This window comes from Dermatophagoides farinae, chromosome 7 (genome assembly GCF_024713945.1).
Source record: "Dermatophagoides farinae isolate YC_2012a chromosome 7, ASM2471394v1, whole genome shotgun sequence".
In the NCBI taxonomy this organism is placed as follows: Eukaryota; Metazoa; Arthropoda; class Arachnida; order Sarcoptiformes; family Pyroglyphidae; genus Dermatophagoides; species Dermatophagoides farinae.
In genome coordinates this window covers 3,632,620-3,649,023 of record NC_134683.1, presented here as the reverse complement: position 1 = coordinate 3,649,023, position 16,404 = coordinate 3,632,620, and the positions used below count along the sequence as shown (strand labels likewise).

Sequence of the window (16,404 nt, the reverse complement as noted above, 5' to 3'; positions counted from 1 at the left end):
AACATACAATAATAATGGATGCGGACATTGATGTGGACATGCGTGCTGAATTCTGTATCCGTTTCAATAGCATCTATTCATTCATCCGTGTCTCAAATGTTTATTTTGTCATTCTGCTCAAAAAAAAATAAACAAAAAGTTCAATATTCCATTCCATTTCGTGACTTTGAAATTTATCATTTAACAGAAATTCGATAGCCACAAACCAAAAATGATGATAATTCTATCCAATCAATCCATATTATTATTGATGATAATTTGTACATGTCCAATAAATGTAATGACCAATCCAGATGTATGTATCATATAAATATGTTTGTTCATCTGAAATTGAAATAAAAAAAAAAAAAAAATTTCAAATTACAGGCAAAACGATTATATGATGATCTAATCAATGGATACAATAGTATTATTCGACCATTGGTAAGTTTTTGTTTTTTTTTTGTCAAAGAAAAAAAAATTCGAACATATAACAATATTGATTATGATTAATTTCAAAGGGCAATAATTCTGATCGTTTAGTAGTGAAAATGGGTCTTCGATTATCACAATTGATTGATGTTGTAAGTATCATCATATATGAATTGAATTTTTTTTTTAAATACAAACCAAAACAATTTGAAAACAATTTATTTTCAACAAATAGAATCTAAAAAATCAGATCATGACAACAAATGTATTTGTCGAACAAAGATGGATTGATTATAAATTAAAATGGGAACCAGAAGATTATGGTGGTGTCACAAAATTGCATGTTCCATCCGAACAAATTTGGTTACCAGGTATTTTCTGTTGTTGTTATTGTTGTTGATTTGTATTCAATAATCTAATAATGCTTGAACTTTGAAATGATCATAGATATCGTATTATACAATAATGCTGATGGTAATTACGAGATAACCATCATGACCAAAGCAATACTTCATTCAGATGGTCTTGTAATTTGGGTAAGAATTCTTTTGATTGCATGCAATTCAATCCAATTGATCCAAAAAAAATTTCAAATCTATTCGACAAAAGAAACCACCGGCAATCTACAAAAGTTCATGTGAAATTGATGTCGAATATTTTCCATTTGATGAACAGACTTGTTTCATGAAATTCGGTAGCTGGACATATGATGGCTATACGGTAATTAATTAAAATGATGATGAATTTTGAACGAAAAAAAAACTTACATTCATTGATAATATATAGATTGATCTAAGACATATCCATGAAAAAAATGATGATCCAGTAGTTGAAATGGGTATGGATTTAAGCAGTTTCTATCTAAGTGTTGAATGGGATTTAATGGCTGTACCGGCTCGTCGTAAAGTCATTTTTTACAGGTTTGTATTACAATCATTCATTGAATGGATTCTATTAAAAATTTTTTTTTTGTTTTGTTTTGTTTAGCTGTTGCGATACACCATATATTGATATTACATTCAATTTAACATTACGTCGGAAAACATTATTCTATACATTTAATCTGATCATACCATGTGTTGCAATATCATGTCTTTCAATTTTAGTATTTTATCTTCCATCGGATTCAGGTGAAAAAGTTAGCCTTTCCATATCAATTATGCTTTCGTTGGTAGTGTTTTTTTTATTATTGGCCGAAATTATTCCACCAACAAGTTTAACAGTACCATTACTTGGCCGTTATCTTTTATTCACAATGATTCTGTTAACATTATCCAGTGTGGCAACAATAGCTGTATTGAATGTAAATTTTCGTTCACCATCAACACATCGAATGGCACCATGGGTGAAAAAAGTATTCATACAAATTCTGCCAAAATATCTATGTATGCAAAGACCACAAGATGCAAATGAAGAAGATGATGATATAACAGCAGTACAATCTGATATGGAACAACGAAATGATGAACAAAATGCACGTAATGGACCAATGATGGATGATTTTTATTCATTCAATAATTCTCCATACATTTCAAAACATCATCATCAACAACAACAACAACAACGACGAAGAAGTAATAGTTTGACTTCATTCGAATCAAATGAATTTACGATTATTCCGGAAAAATGTTTGGCAAATGATCAACGAATAAAATCACCACAACCACTTTATCCACCCAATATTGATATGATAAATGATGAATTACATGATGATGTACAAATAGCAGATCAAAGTAAATCAGATGATTCGAATTCAGCTGAAGAATATTCGATTAGTCCAAATCTACGACGATTAACAACAAGGATTCAATTCCTATCACAACATAAACGTAATCTGGATAAATATTTACAGGTAATAAAATGTATTATTAATTCATAATAAATCATAATCCTTTTTTTTCATTTATTCTAAAAAATTTCAATTACAGATTGAAGATGATTGGAAATTTGTAGCCATGGTATTGGATCGTCTATTCTTATGGATATTCACCATAAGCTGTATTAGTGGTGCTGCATTAATCATATTACGTGCACCTAGCCTTTATAGTTTTAAACAACCAATAGATGTATTGTTTAGTAAAGTTGGTTCAAATCATTGAATAATAATAATAATGTATATGTAAAAAAAAATTAATAATTCAAAAAATCTAAAATCAACAACCATAGAAAATTATATCGATATCAATTTCTAATCATCATCAATATCAATAATTGTTTGATTTTTGCTCAAATAAATTCGAATTTATCAAATCATCTTGGTCATCATCATCATCGTTGACAAAATCTGTTATTGTCCACTGTTATTTACAAGTGTTTATTAACAGAATAAATTATCCGGCTTTATATACACGAACACATCACCCTAAATTATTCGAATGTGACATTTATTTTTTTATATATAATATAAAAGCAAACCATCAAAAGTTTACTCTCTCCATCATCATCATCATCATCATCAATCCCAATTTTATTGGCCATTGTAGAATTTCGGACAAACAAGCTACCGAATGAAAAAATATACAAACAAGACCAATCAGATATTACAGAATATACTCGAAATGTTTGAATGCAACTATCCCATTTCTCTTTCTCTCTCTCTATCTCAATCTATCTAAACAATCCCGAGAGAGATTCTTCATAGAGTGGTGGGGGGGGTTGTAGGCAAACGACATATATATTGACAGCAGCAATGATCAAATGTGTAATAGCTTTTATCGTACATGTCTATATGAATGTGTGTGTGTATATATCACCCAAGATAATTTATAAAACGAGAATCGGTTTTTCCATTATATAATGACTAATGGCTAAAAATTGACCATTGAGAATGGATTGTCGTTGTCGTTGTCGTTATTATTGTGCCTACTGCCAGTGATTTGTCTCCAAAATACAATGCATCAAGTGTGTGTGTGTGTGTGTGCTTTTGTATTATATGTAATCATTGATAATTTGAATTGCCCATTCTGGACAATGCTGTCGATGATGATGCTACATTAATGGATCATTATCGGTTACCCCTCATCATCACCCACTCGTTCAGTTATATAATGATAGAGACCAGTGGTAAAATATAATAACTTGTTTTTTATTATTATAAGTTTCAGAATTTGGTTTGCATTCAACAACAATTGAGAATGAACAACAGAATCGAAACCAAATAACATTGGATTCTCTTCATTTTTTTTTCTCTTGGTTGCCTTGGGCCGAATGAACAAACAAACAAACGAATGAATGAAAAAAAAAATTCTGCTGTTCAATTGATCATCATCATCATCATCGAGAGAGAGCGAGCGAGAATTGCTATCTTGTGTACTTTACTTTTACTCTACTATACTAAATATTCGGTATAAACAAATTGAATGAAAATGGATAAGTGCAATTTGGGTAAATACTAACACAGTCGTTATTACCCCCCACCCCACCAGAACGCGTCAATTCACCCATCATTACTTTATCTATTCCGGCTATTTATACCCCAAAGAAAAAAAAACGGGAAAATAAATGGCCTATGTCAAAATCGGCGCCAATGCCTCTTTCTCTCTCTCTCTCTCTCTAACTCACTCACTCACTCACTCACTCTTTATGAAATGGACACGTTCGAAATTGTGAATGAATTAGTGAAAGAATTCTAGCCAAAACATTCTTTCATATCATGAAATTGGCATATTACATACACTCGATTGGATTGTTGTTTCGATGCAAAAAAAAAAAACAGAGTGCCATCATTTATTTTTCTTTTTCTTTGAGTAAAGATTGTAGACGATCAACAACAACAACAAAACTAAGAATCAAGTAAGTCCCACTCATCCCCTTTATTCTAGCCATGTCTCTTTCTCTCTCTCTCTCTCTTTCTTTTATTCATTCAATTCTGAATTTAAGCCATCCACTTCCATCCATCTATTCATCCACAGAATCTTTATTGATCCCCTGTTCTATTGGTCTATTACTTCTTTTTTTTGGTCCAAATATATATATATCGGTTGTTGTTGTTATTAGTTCGTTTTTTTGGCGCCTTCAAATCGAATTTTTTTTTCGTCGACTTCCACTTTTTGGTTATTTGTATCTCGCGGCCTGGAACTATGGCCTTTTTTTCTATTCTTTCGGGTGTTTAGTTTACTTGAACACACACACACATACAGGCTGACAATTGGTTTCAAATTGAGTAAATGAGACCAGGGTTATCACTCGACAATGATAGTAGAGAAAATGCCAGGCCAAATCGGAAGCTTCTCTATCACTCCTTCAATCAACTGGCTAATTTGAGAGAAATAGAGAAAGCAAAATGATGAGGCATATTAACGGCTGTCGCGTCAATGTGTGTGTATGTGTGTTTAGTATTCTGAAATGAAATGAATGAATCCAGCAGAGAGAATTGATCAAGATGATAGAATATTCTATGTGTGTGTGTGTGTGTGTGCATGTGGTGTTAAATCGAATGGATGGATGGATGGATGGATGAATGAATGAATGAACCAAAAAAAAAAAAAAGAGGGGGAACCATCACATTGTTGTTGTATAATGAAAAGAGTGTGTATACCAAAACATCACATCACACACACACACACACTGGATCAGAATCAGATGTAGTGATCAAGTAGTAGTGAAGTCTGTAGTAATTTTCTTTCTTTTTTTTTGGCAGTCAAATTTGTTGTACCAAAACCTATCATCACCACCACCACCACCACTATTATTATTTCATCCCCTCGGTTTTCTGGGTTATATAATGGATAGAAAAATGAAAAAGTGTCTGGCAACAAGAAAAAAGCGATGCTTGTGTTCGTGTGTGTGTGTTTGTGTGTGTGTGTGTTGTATTCACATTGTCAATGGCAAGGGCTGCTGCTTCTGTTGATGTTATTGTTGTTTTGGTTAATCAGATTTTCTTTTCCGTTCATCATTTTGCAGGATAATTTGGTTTACTATGTGTGTGTGTGTGTGTGTGTGCATTCATGAAGAGAACCAGAATTTGAAAATTTGGTCTATGTGTGTTTGTATGTTGAAATAGCAGCTGATGTCATCATGTTTCAAACACTTGAATTCTCGATTTTTTTTTCGGAGATATTATTCTGAAACTCTGGTAGTTGATTGTGTATTGGTGATAGTCAAAGAATTTCATTTTTTCTACATACTACTACACTATACTATTGTAATTTCAATTTGAAATGCTATCAAAATATTTTTTTTTTTGGCGCGTTCTTCTCATTATATCTGAATGGATGATCATGTTGATGATGATGATGGATTCACTTGATGAATTTTCATATTAATATTACACACACATACACACAGATACACACGCTTTATTAATTTTGATCATCATCAACAACAAATTTCATCAGCAGAGAAGAGAAAAAAAAATGTCAGATTAAAAATGAAGACCACATCACAATTCAATGTTCAATCTCAATGATTTTGACCATTACTATGTCTATATATATATAGTGTGTATATTTTGGAAAAGCTTGTGTTTCGAAATAGCCATTCTATAAGCCATTTTGATGACGAATAGAATTAGGCTGTCTTTGACAGGATTTGATCATGATGATGATGTTGATGGTGAATTTGGGGGGGGGAAGATTTGTTTAGTAGATGAGTAGTTCCCCTTTTCCCCACTATTTTCTTTTTCAGGAACACATACGATGATATATTGAAACACCCATGGTTTCTGGTCTCTCTCTCTCTCACTATATATATGGTTGATATATTTTTAATCGAGATATATGGTTGAGAATTTGAAAGAAGAAAATCAAATGGAGACATCCATCCATCGAAACCCAAACATACACACACCAGCCATTATAGAGACCATTGAAAGTACAATTTCATTTGATTCCACATATACACACACACACACACACATCAAGTTTAATAAGCCGGGATTAAGATGAAAATAGAAGAAAAAAAAACTGAAAAGAAATGAACAAAGTAGTTGAGTGAATGGTATAAAGCCATTGAGTGATAGAGATGAGATGAAAACATCGGTAGCCAACAAAAAAAAGAGCTTGTTGTTGTACCAAGAAAACACACACACACTGGTTTTTTTTTCACTATAAGTCTCTTTTTTTTGGTATTACTGAAAAAAATGTCTCTAGAACAAAAAAAAAACAGGAAACAGAATTTGTCTGAAGATCATATACTGTATATATATTATATGACTATTATAATTCCAAATGAAAAAAAAATTGTAAGGATCTATAATCTACAACAACAACAACAGCAACAACGATAGCAATAAAATTCCACATAAGCTTAATTTCGAAAACGGCAATTTTAACTCGATTACATTATATCCAACGTTTTTTTTTTGATTTTATGAATTAAAACTGTCGAAATAGAAATTGCTCATCTTTTTGTTTCCATTTGATTCGAACATCTAATATTCCAATAGATTCCAAAAAACATCTAACAATAAGATAAGAATTTGTCAATTTTGAATCAAATGAAAAAAAAATCCAAAAAAAAAAAAAAATTCTTTTGCGCTTCATTACATTATAAATCATACAAATGTGTACTTTATTTTGTGTATGTGAATCCTGCCTTTTTAGAAGTTAACCATTCAATTGCTTGACCATTGACGAAAAAGAAAAAGAAATTCTACCAAACCAATCGAAAAGGAAAGAAAAAAAAAGAATCGAATCAAGAATCAATGTATTTTGGGGGTCATTATTATTATTATTATTATTCAATCACGAATTGAAATGCCAGTTCCACTTCTTCTAATCCTACCCCCATGTCGAAATTCAATCGAAATTTCTTTCAAAATTCAAATTAAATCGAATGGTTGGGCAACCTTTTTATGACAACTCATGGTTGATATTGATGGGAATTTTCAAAAAATTTCCAATCGGATCAAATCGTCTAGAAGTCCAAAATTGACTTATTAATACAAATCCTACCACCACCTCCACCACCACGCCATTCACTGCAATTTCCTGTTCTTCCCTCTTATCTGTTTTGTTGTTTGTCACTTATTTTCAAACGATTTTGTTATATTCTGACACAATAGCCTGGATCATTTTGTCTCAACGCCAAATTTGACAAATTATTATAGCATCAGGAAAACTACTGACGACAACAACGACTACGGTTCATTGAAGCACGATTTTTTTGCCTTTATTCATAAAAAATAGCATTCATTCCACCCCCCACAGTCATAGTTAGATGCGAGAATAATTGGTCTGGCCAATAGTTCTGTGTGTATGTGTGTGTATAGCGAACCAGCCAAACAAACATGCACCCAGATTCTGGGTATAGTATAATTTGGTCTGGCCAATAGAATCGTTTTTTTTTTTGTTTGGTTTGGTTTGGTTTGAAGAAAATCCTCATCACCATCATCATCATCATCATTAGGAACATTCTTCCCAATAATGAATGAATGATTGCAATGCATCACTATATGTAGCATCGTATTTTTGTTTGTTCGAACGAATGAATGAATGAATACCACCAGATACCCTTATCATCATTGTTTCTGCTTATATACTGTGGCTGTACTGTTGAAAAATATCTTGTAGGGTTCCACACACACACACACACACTGGATAAAATAAATGGTAAGTAAACTCTGATGGTATTATGGTGGATGCGCATGATGATGATCCAAATTGATGCGGCTCCTTTCATACAAACCACTCACTTTACTTCCTATAGCAAGAATATTGTGTGTGTGTGTGTGTGTATGGTCACCGGTTTTTTCCATTCCTTTTCCCGTTGAATATATATCGATTTTTTTCAATATCAAACTGCTACTATCAAATCGAGACATAGAACATTTACAGAATTTTTCGTTTGCTGAATATATTGAATTGATGTTGTTTATACGCTCAAAAATAGCATCATCGTAGGGTATCTAATTCTTCAAGATCCATACACTGTGTGTGTGATCATGTGAGAGACGCATTCCTATGTAGTTTTTTTTTAATTGTGAATTCCTGAATCCATCTAGTCAACAAAAGCCAGCATCATCATCATCATCAACTACAGCCACAACAACAAAGAGTATAGAAAACCTTTACTCTCAACATTGATGATAATGATGTTTGATCGTGATCATTGATGATTCGAATTCTAATACGAGGAATTCATTTGTTTGATAATGTTGATTTGCATTTGTGGTTAAAGTGGTTTTTTTTCTTTCGTTTCGTATTCCAACATCATCATCATCCGGTTTTAATCAAATAAAAAAAAATAATTTAAATTGAATGATGATGATGATGATGATGTGAAATTTAAATTTTTTCAACTTTTCAAACAAATAATTTTTTTTTGTTGATTGAATAATTTTTTAGATTTTGGAATCTAAAATTTTTATTTACCGATTCTTGAATCATCATAGCCAATCAAATGTCATCATCATCATCATCATATTCGATGCATAGTCCGATAGTCACTACACAATTGGATTATTCGGGTAAGTGTAATATTATTTTGTTTCAAACACACAATGATTTTCGTTTCACCATATACATACACATAGGTCCATTATCGAACGATATCTATGCTGGATCATCATCATCGAATCGACCATCAATCTATGCCAATCATATGATGGTAATGTTTTTTTTTTGGATCATGATAATTTCCATTGATAATTAAATTAAATAATTTCTAGGCATCCAATTCATATGGGCCTACATATCCATTACCACCACCACCACTACCATCACTACCAACATCACCATCATTTCGATCTGATATGAATGATGGTGATCCATATTCAAGCTCAACAACAAACATTCATTATACAACTAATGGAAACGATGTTCCATCATCATTACATCATTATACGGATAATCCAAATTTATCATCATCATCACCATCGATGGCTCAACAACATCATCCACATCATAATCATGTTTCTATGCATCATCCACATCATCAGCATTATCATCAAACATATCCACATGGTCCACCATTAGCTAGTTTGGAACATCATCCACAACATCAATCTCAATCATCATCATCACAAAATATCTATCCAAATCCGTGTATACGAAACATGCAACCATATCCTTTAGTTTCAAATAACCTAACCATGATGAATAATAATCGTAATCATACCATCCAAACTACTTCAGCTACTACTATAAATACAACTACTAAACAACATCATCAAACATCTTCAGGTATAGGTTATTGGCCATGTGATTCACAAACATTACCGCCGCCATCACCACTATCATCATCATCACCTCATTGTTATCCTGCAAATGTAAATAATAATAATAATAAAACAACGACAACAAATTCCAATCATTGGACAAGATTATCACCATCGAATAATAATACACCATCACCAATACAACCATTACAACCACCTACATTACCACCACCACCACCACCACCATCATCTTCATCATCATCATCTTCTTCATCATCAACACCAACATCACATCCGTTCCATTCATCACCACATAATCATAATGTTATGCCATCATCGGATTCTTCCTCATCATCATCATCATCAAATAGTGGTAAACAATTTACAAATCATACAATGATTAATTCTTCCGGTCATCATCATCATCCTCAGCAACAGCATCAACAGCAACAAGGATCAATGATGATGATGAATAATAATAATAGCAGTGGAATAAATCCATTACAATCATTACAAAAAATGGTACAAATAGATCCATCCATTTCTTCACCAATATCATCACAACCATCCAATGGAAGTGATCATCTACGTACAACAATACATTCACATCAACAACAACAGCAATATGAAACGGCAATAGTTACTATGAACGATACGCAGCAACAGCAAATGAATGTTTGCGGTTCTGGTAATGGTAGTCATTCATCATCATCTTCATCATCATTAGATGGTACGATCATCGATACAAATAATACTATCAACAATTATCCAACCTATTACAATCTAGATCAGAATCGTTTGTCAGCAACACAATTACAACATCCACAATCTTCTTATGGTAACATCAACAGCAATAATCCATCCATATCAACATCTTCAATGATGGTGGTACCAGAATTTTCACCTATGGCCAAAAATTCATTATCACCATCATCGTCAGCATCAAATTCACCGCCACCACCACACACACCAACAGAACGGTCTCCAATTGAAGTTAACAATAGTAAAAATTCCAATGATGGAAATAATTCCAATCGAACAAATTTAATTCGATTTTCGAATAAAAATGGCAATCAAATTGGTAGGAAAAACAGTAAAAATTTTCCATTAGATAGTAATCCATTGGATGATTGTGAATCACCAAATCGTAATCAAAAATTAAAAAATAAAACAAGGACTACAACGAACATTACTGGACTACAAACTGATCAAACACATGATCATTCTAATCATTCATATCGATGTGGTTCAATCGAAACATCATCATCACGTGATTCAATTAAATCAAATGATTCGGCCACTACAACATCGGATGGACAATCCTCATCCGTTTATGGTGGTATGAGTAGTAGTCAATGTTCAACACCTAATAATTGGAAATCAAATAACAACAGCAATAATCAACAACAACAATCAACACAGCAACAGCAGATAGAATTTCGTAATTTTTCAAATTCAAATTCAATACAAACACCAAAATCATCGTGGTGGTCAGAAAATCAATCATCAGCTAGTTCAAATCGATCATTTACACCGATGATTGATAGTAATCAATCATCTTATAATAATAATAACAATAGTTCCACGATGAATAATTATCCAATGACACGATCAACATCTTCATCTTGGTCTCAACAGCAGCAGCAGCAACATCCACACCATCAACAACAACAAATGTTACCATTTCAGATGTCCGGTTGTACAATACCGGATGGTATAATCAAAAAGAAACGTGGCCGACCATTTGGTAGTAAAAATCGTCGAAGTTTAGAACATGCTGTTGCTGCTACTGCTGCCTCTATTTCAACATCGAATCCTAGAATTACAACTGTAGCTACAGCTGTTACCACAACCACAAATGCTTCCAATAATCAATTAATCGATCCGAATCGAATGATGAAAAAACGAAAATCATCTATGTTTATCGATATTGGTATTAATACTAATCTATCGTTTGATGTTCATGATAATTGGAATCATCATAATAACAGTAATAATAACAAGGATGATCAATTTGAATTCGAATCGAATGTAGAACATCCATTACCATTGGCTAGTAAACGGAAAAAAATAGTTGGTCCTGTTGTTCGTATTGATAAATCAAATGATACAAAATCTGCGAATAATTCTCAACAACATGATAATTGTAATGCAAGATATTCTATTGTGAATAATTCTCATAAATCAATCAATAATGATTCAGAACAAAAATCAAAAAGAACATCATCATCAATATGGTTATCATCTTTGAATCGTCGAAAAAATAATTTACAAATAAATCAAAATAATAATAATGTACAACAGAAATGGTATTGTATTCTATGTCAAAAACCATCAAATTATAAAGGATTAGGTGAATTATATGGCCCTTATTATATTCAATCGGATCATCAACGATTACAACGATTATTTTCAGATTTAAATGACCATACTAATATGAATGATGATGATAATAATAAAACAATAAACCATGAAAGAAGATCATTACGTAAACGAACAGCTGAACAACAACTTGTCAATAATGGTGATACGACGATAACAACGACAATGGATAATAAAAATAATAAAAATGGTAATATGAATGAAACGATTGAACAATCGATCCAAAATCATAAAACCAATAATAATGATCAACCAATGGAAGTATGGATACATGAAGATTGTATTGTATGGTCAACTAGTGTATATGTTGAAGGAATGAAAATTCGTAATCTTGAACCAGCCATTATCGAATCTTTTGATCATGTAAGTTTGTGTCAACAACAAGTTTTTTTTTTGAATAATCAAATGTGAATGAATTTGGATTTTATTTTTTGTCCAATTAAGATATGTACCAAATGTAAACTGCCTGGAGCTACATTGGGTTGTATATTTAAAAATTGTCAAATGTCACCATTACATTATTTATGCGCCAAGGAAAAAGGTATTTTTTTTTGTTCAAAGAAATTTTCCATTCCAACTAATCGGAAAAAAATATTTCATTTCTAAATATCAAAAATAGACTGTGATCTGGATGAAGAAAAATTCATACTTAGTTGCTCAAAGCATAAGGTTAGTTTTAAAATTCACAATGAAATTTTAATTGATTTTTATTTATTTTTTTTTCTTGTAAATTAGAAACGTCGAATAATAATGACTAAAGATTTTGAACCATTTGATAATCCACAACAACAACGATCATCAACAGTAATTAATCAAGCTCAAGAAGATAATGATAATAATAATAATAATGTTGATGTTGATAATGGTCATCATGATGAATAATAATCACCAATCCATAATTCATTCATTTTATTTTAACTTGGATTCTATTTGGGTAAAACAAAAAAAAAATAGTTAAAATATCTGCTATATTGATATGATATATTTACTATTTTTACCTGTAACACTTACACTTACACTTACATCAAACAAACAAAACAAAAAAAATTTCATTCATACAATTTTCATATATTTCCAGATTGTCAATGTCAAACTGTTTCTTTTTCTGTTTTTGTTTTGTTTCTTTGTTTGTTTGATTGTTTTGTATTTCATATTCTGATACATTCCAAGATTATTCATAAGCAACAACAAAAAAAAAGAGATGGAAGAAATAAAAATTTCATTTATTAATGTGATAAATAATAATAATTTTTTCTCAAGAAACAAAAAAAAAAAATTAATGCTCAAAATCCATGGATGATTGATTGTCAAGGTTTATATATATTCATCATTATAAGTACATTTGTAATACGTATGTGGTGATGATGATGATGATGATCATTGATCAATGAGAAAAATATCATCAGGTAAAAATGGTGATTATCGATGAAATTTGAAAATGATCAATGATTATGTTTGTATATGCGCATGGCGTGTATACACATTCTGCCGTCTATCGACAATGGATGATAATTTCATTCATTAAATTTAATATTTCGAATCATCATCATCATCATCATCATTGAACAACAGAAAATTTTCCAATTATTGCCGTTAGGAGGCGTTCAAAATTCCTGTATATATCGTGACTTGTCAACCAACTTTTTCGCTATAGAGCCATACACAGTAACAATCAAAACCAAAAAAAAAAAAAAAAAAAAATCGCACTGATGTTTTAATGCCACGTTTCATAAGGTTTGGTCTTTTATATTTTCATCATCTACTACTGTTTTTTATTTGTCGATTAGTTGATTATTGGTTGTTGATGATTTAAATCTCCACACATTCAATTCATTTTTAAAAATCAAAATTGTCTATGTGTGTGTGTGTAGCTTCAATTATAATTGTGTTTTATTCATTCCTGTGTTGATTGATGATTTGGTAGACAAAATAATTTTTTTTTTCGAACCTATCGTCATCATTGTTGCCAAAAACGTTGTCATCATCTTTGGCTGTGTATTTCTTCCAATTTTTTTTACCATAAATTAATTTAATTAATATATATCGAATCGATTGGATCACGTTTATTTTTTTTGTGAATATTAAATGATGACAAAATCATTTGTAATTTTAGCCCTTGTGGTGGCCATAATACAAACAACTGTCAATGGTGGTTCAGTCGATGATATCGAACGTGAAGAAAATGTACTCGTTTTGAATAATGATAATTTCAATGATGCTATAGCTATACCGGCCATTCTTGTAGAATTTTGTATGGAAATGATTTTTTTGTTTTTTTGATTGAATTTTTATTAATTTTATTTAATTTTTTTTTAGATGCTCCATGGTGTGTTCATTGTAAATCATTGGCACCGGAATATGCTAAAGCGGCAACTGAATTGGCAGCAGAAAAATCTGAAATTCTTCTTGCCAAAGTAGATGCAACAAAAGAAACCGATCTCGCTGAAAATTATGATGTACGTGGTTATCCTACATTGAAATTTTTCCGCAATGGTAAACCAATCGATTATAATGGTGATCGTACGGCTGAAGGTATTATTAAATGGTTGAAGAAAAAGACTGGTCCACCAGCTCAAGATCTCACAACAGCTGAAGATGCAGCGAAATTCCGTGATAGTCAAGAAGTTGTTGTCGTTGGTTATTTTCCCGATAAGGATAGTGCAAATGCAAAATTGTATCTAGAAGTAGCCGCAGAAAATGATGCCATTCCATTTGCATTGATTACGGATAAATCTGTTGCCGAATCATTGGCCATTACTGAGGATGGTGAACGTGTTGTATTATTCAAAAAATTCGATGAAAATCGCAATGATTTTGATGGTGAATATAGTGTAGATAATCTTAAATTATTTATCGCTGCCAATTCATTGCCGTTGGCCGTTGAATTTAATCACGATGTAAGTGAAATTCTTAAAACAAAATTATTTCAAAAATTTTCATCAATCTCATCAATGTATAGACTGCAAAGAAAATTTTTGGCGGTGAAATCAAATCACATCTACTATTATTCATCAGTCAAAAAGATGATGATTATGAGAAAAAAATTGAAACCTATCGTTCAGCTGCCAAATCATATAAAGGAAAAGTTCTTTTCGTCATATTGAACGCCGATGATGATGAACATGAAAAGATTATGGAATTTTTCGGCATTCAAAAAGAACAGGTTCCATCAATGCGTTTGATTCGTTTGGAAGATGAAATGACTAAATTCAAACCAGAAACAAATGATTTCAACGAACAATCAATTAAAGATTTTGTTGCCGGTGTTTTGGATGGTAAAATCAAGGTAAATTTTGTCATGGCGTTTTTCTTAATCATTACCTAATGTTTTTTATTTTATTTTTTATAGCAACATTTACTTTCACAAGAATTACCAGAAGATTGGGATAAAAATCCAGTAAAAATTCTTGTATCTGATAATTTTGATTCGGTTGCATTTGATAAAGAAAAAGATGTATTAGTGGAATTTTATGCACCATGGTGTGGACATTGTAAAAATTTGGCACCTGTTTATGAACAATTAGGTGAAAAATATAAAGATAATCAAAATGTTTTGATTACAAAAATGGATGCTACAGCTAATGAGCTTGAACATACGAAAATTGCATCATATCCAACATTTAAACTTTATAAACGTGATACAAATGAGGTATTCATATTCATATTCATCACATTTTTATTTTGTAAATTTTTTTTTCAAATTATTTAACCTCGTTTTAGGTAATTGAATATAACGGTGAACGTACTTTGGAAGGCATTTCAAAATTCATCGAAACGGGCGGCGATTATGGACGTGCCGCTCCAGATTCGGTACATGTATCGTTTCATTTGCATGACTAAGTTTTTTTTTCTCTTTTTTTTCGTTTTGTTTTCCATCCTCCTTTTTCCCCCATAACAATTACCCAATTTTATGATTTAATGATAACGAATCTATAGATTGTCGATTTTAATGGTGAAAGAACATTACAAGGCCTTTCGGAATTTATTGAATCTGGTGGTAGCAAAGGTGCTAGTCCACCACTTGAGGTTAGATATGTTATGTTGATCTATTCTCTATATATGTGTGTATATGCTGCTTGTGCGTCTATGTGATGTTTCTTTTATCCATTACGTTGAAACAAAAATCGGCTTCAAAAAAAAAAAAAAAATTTCCAATGATTTTCACAAAAAAAAGATTATCATTTATTGATTATTAATACATTTCATCATCATTTTTTTTTAATTTTTCAAATATAGGAAGTGGTCGAAGAAGAAGAATTGGATAAAGAAAATCTGAAAGATGAACTATAAAAGATGACGACGATGCTTTTATATATTATGAATTAAATGTGGACTGAAATGAAAATTGGTTGTCTTCGTTTTTTTTTCATCATTTTGTATACAGACATTTTTATATACTTTCTAAATAAAAAGCTGAATATAAGGATGATGATGATGATGATGAAAATTATTTTTTTTATAGTCAAAATAAATTCTGTGCATTTTTCTAAATTGTTTTTTTCGGTGCTGGTGTG

General features: G+C 31.4%; 3 protein-coding genes and 1 long non-coding RNA gene across 7 annotated transcripts; 3 read left to right on the top strand and 1 right to left on the bottom strand.

Annotated features, from left to right (window-relative positions):
• Positions 1-89: 89 nt before the first annotated feature.
• LOC124496422 (acetylcholine receptor subunit alpha-like 1) lies at positions 90-2,664 on the top strand. The gene is made up of 9 exons (XM_047059938.2): positions 90-295; positions 367-423; positions 501-563; positions 647-782; positions 859-947; positions 1,021-1,131; positions 1,198-1,331; positions 1,399-2,263; positions 2,340-2,664. The coding sequence occupies exons 1-9, from the start codon at positions 212-214 to the stop codon at positions 2,508-2,510; spliced, it is 1,710 nt and encodes a 569-aa protein (XP_046915894.1). The 5' UTR covers positions 90-211; the 3' UTR covers positions 2,511-2,664.
• A 5,615-nt stretch (positions 2,665-8,279) lies between these two features.
• Positions 8,280-12,985, top strand: LOC124496772 (uncharacterized). 2 transcript variants are annotated; one of them, XM_075732614.1, is made up of 7 exons: positions 8,281-8,818; positions 8,885-8,958; positions 9,020-10,238; positions 10,296-12,253; positions 12,335-12,431; positions 12,510-12,559; positions 12,626-12,895. In XM_075732614.1, the coding sequence occupies exons 1-7, from the start codon at positions 8,752-8,754 to the stop codon at positions 12,770-12,772; spliced, it is 3,612 nt and encodes a 1,203-aa protein (XP_075588729.1). In that variant the 5' UTR covers positions 8,281-8,751; the 3' UTR covers positions 12,773-12,895. The 2 variants fall into 2 exon arrangements, with proteins under 2 accessions (XP_075588728.1, XP_075588729.1); XM_075732613.1 differs by having other exon boundaries at positions 8,280-8,818; positions 9,020-12,253; positions 12,626-12,985.
• Positions 12,727-13,207, bottom strand: LOC142597658 (uncharacterized). Its single transcript, XR_012832328.1, has 2 exons — positions 12,889-13,207; positions 12,727-12,816 (listed from the first exon to the last, which is right to left on the bottom strand). It is a non-coding gene; the product is annotated as an uncharacterized LOC142597658 (long non-coding RNA).
• A 319-nt stretch (positions 13,208-13,526) lies between these two features.
• Positions 13,527-16,381, top strand: Pdi (protein disulfide isomerase). Of its 3 annotated transcripts, none has more exons than XR_012832327.1 (6): positions 13,527-14,141; positions 14,207-14,787; positions 14,850-15,176; positions 15,240-15,539; positions 15,611-15,916; positions 16,127-16,381. XR_012832327.1 is itself a non-coding variant. In XM_047060229.2 (6 exons), the coding sequence occupies exons 1-6, from the start codon at positions 13,976-13,978 to the stop codon at positions 16,178-16,180; spliced, it is 1,518 nt and encodes a 505-aa protein (XP_046916185.1). In that variant the 5' UTR covers positions 13,527-13,975; the 3' UTR covers positions 16,181-16,381. The 3 variants fall into 3 exon arrangements, 2 of the variants coding, with proteins under 2 accessions (XP_046916185.1, XP_046916184.1); XM_047060229.2 differs by having other exon boundaries at positions 15,611-15,700; XM_047060228.2 differs by having other exon boundaries at positions 13,528-14,141; positions 15,827-15,916.
• The last annotated feature ends 23 nt before the right edge of the window (positions 16,382-16,404 follow it).

What these genes read in the sequence shown, in the direction of transcription:
- LOC124496422 (XM_047059938.2), top strand. Translation starts at nt 212, where the DNA reads ATGATGATAATTCTATCCAATCAATCCATATTATTATTGATGATAATT. An exon ending in ATAGTATTATTCGACCATTG is followed by an intron (nt 424 to 500) that starts GTAAGTTTTTGT and finishes TTAATTTCAAAG; the next exon opens with GGCAATAATTCTGATCGTTT. An exon ending in ATCTGGATAAATATTTACAG is followed by an intron (nt 2,264 to 2,339) that starts GTAATAAAATGT and finishes TTTCAATTACAG; the next exon opens with ATTGAAGATGATTGGAAATT.
- LOC124496772 (XM_075732613.1), top strand. Translation starts at nt 8,752, where the DNA reads ATGTCATCATCATCATCATCATATTCGATGCATAGTCCGATAGTCACT. An exon ending in TACACAATTGGATTATTCGG is followed by an intron (nt 8,819 to 8,884) that starts GTAAGTGTAATA and finishes ACATACACATAG; the next exon opens with GTCCATTATCGAACGATATC. An exon ending in TTTATGCGCCAAGGAAAAAG is followed by an intron (nt 12,432 to 12,509) that starts GTATTTTTTTTT and finishes TATCAAAAATAG; the next exon opens with ACTGTGATCTGGATGAAGAA.
- Pdi (XM_047060229.2), top strand. Translation starts at nt 13,976, where the DNA reads ATGATGACAAAATCATTTGTAATTTTAGCCCTTGTGGTGGCCATAATA. An exon ending in ATAAACGTGATACAAATGAG is followed by an intron (nt 15,540 to 15,610) that starts GTATTCATATTC and finishes ACCTCGTTTTAG; the next exon opens with GTAATTGAATATAACGGTGA. An exon ending in GACGTGCCGCTCCAGATTCG is followed by an intron (nt 15,701 to 16,126) that starts GTACATGTATCG and finishes TTTCAAATATAG; the next exon opens with GAAGTGGTCGAAGAAGAAGA.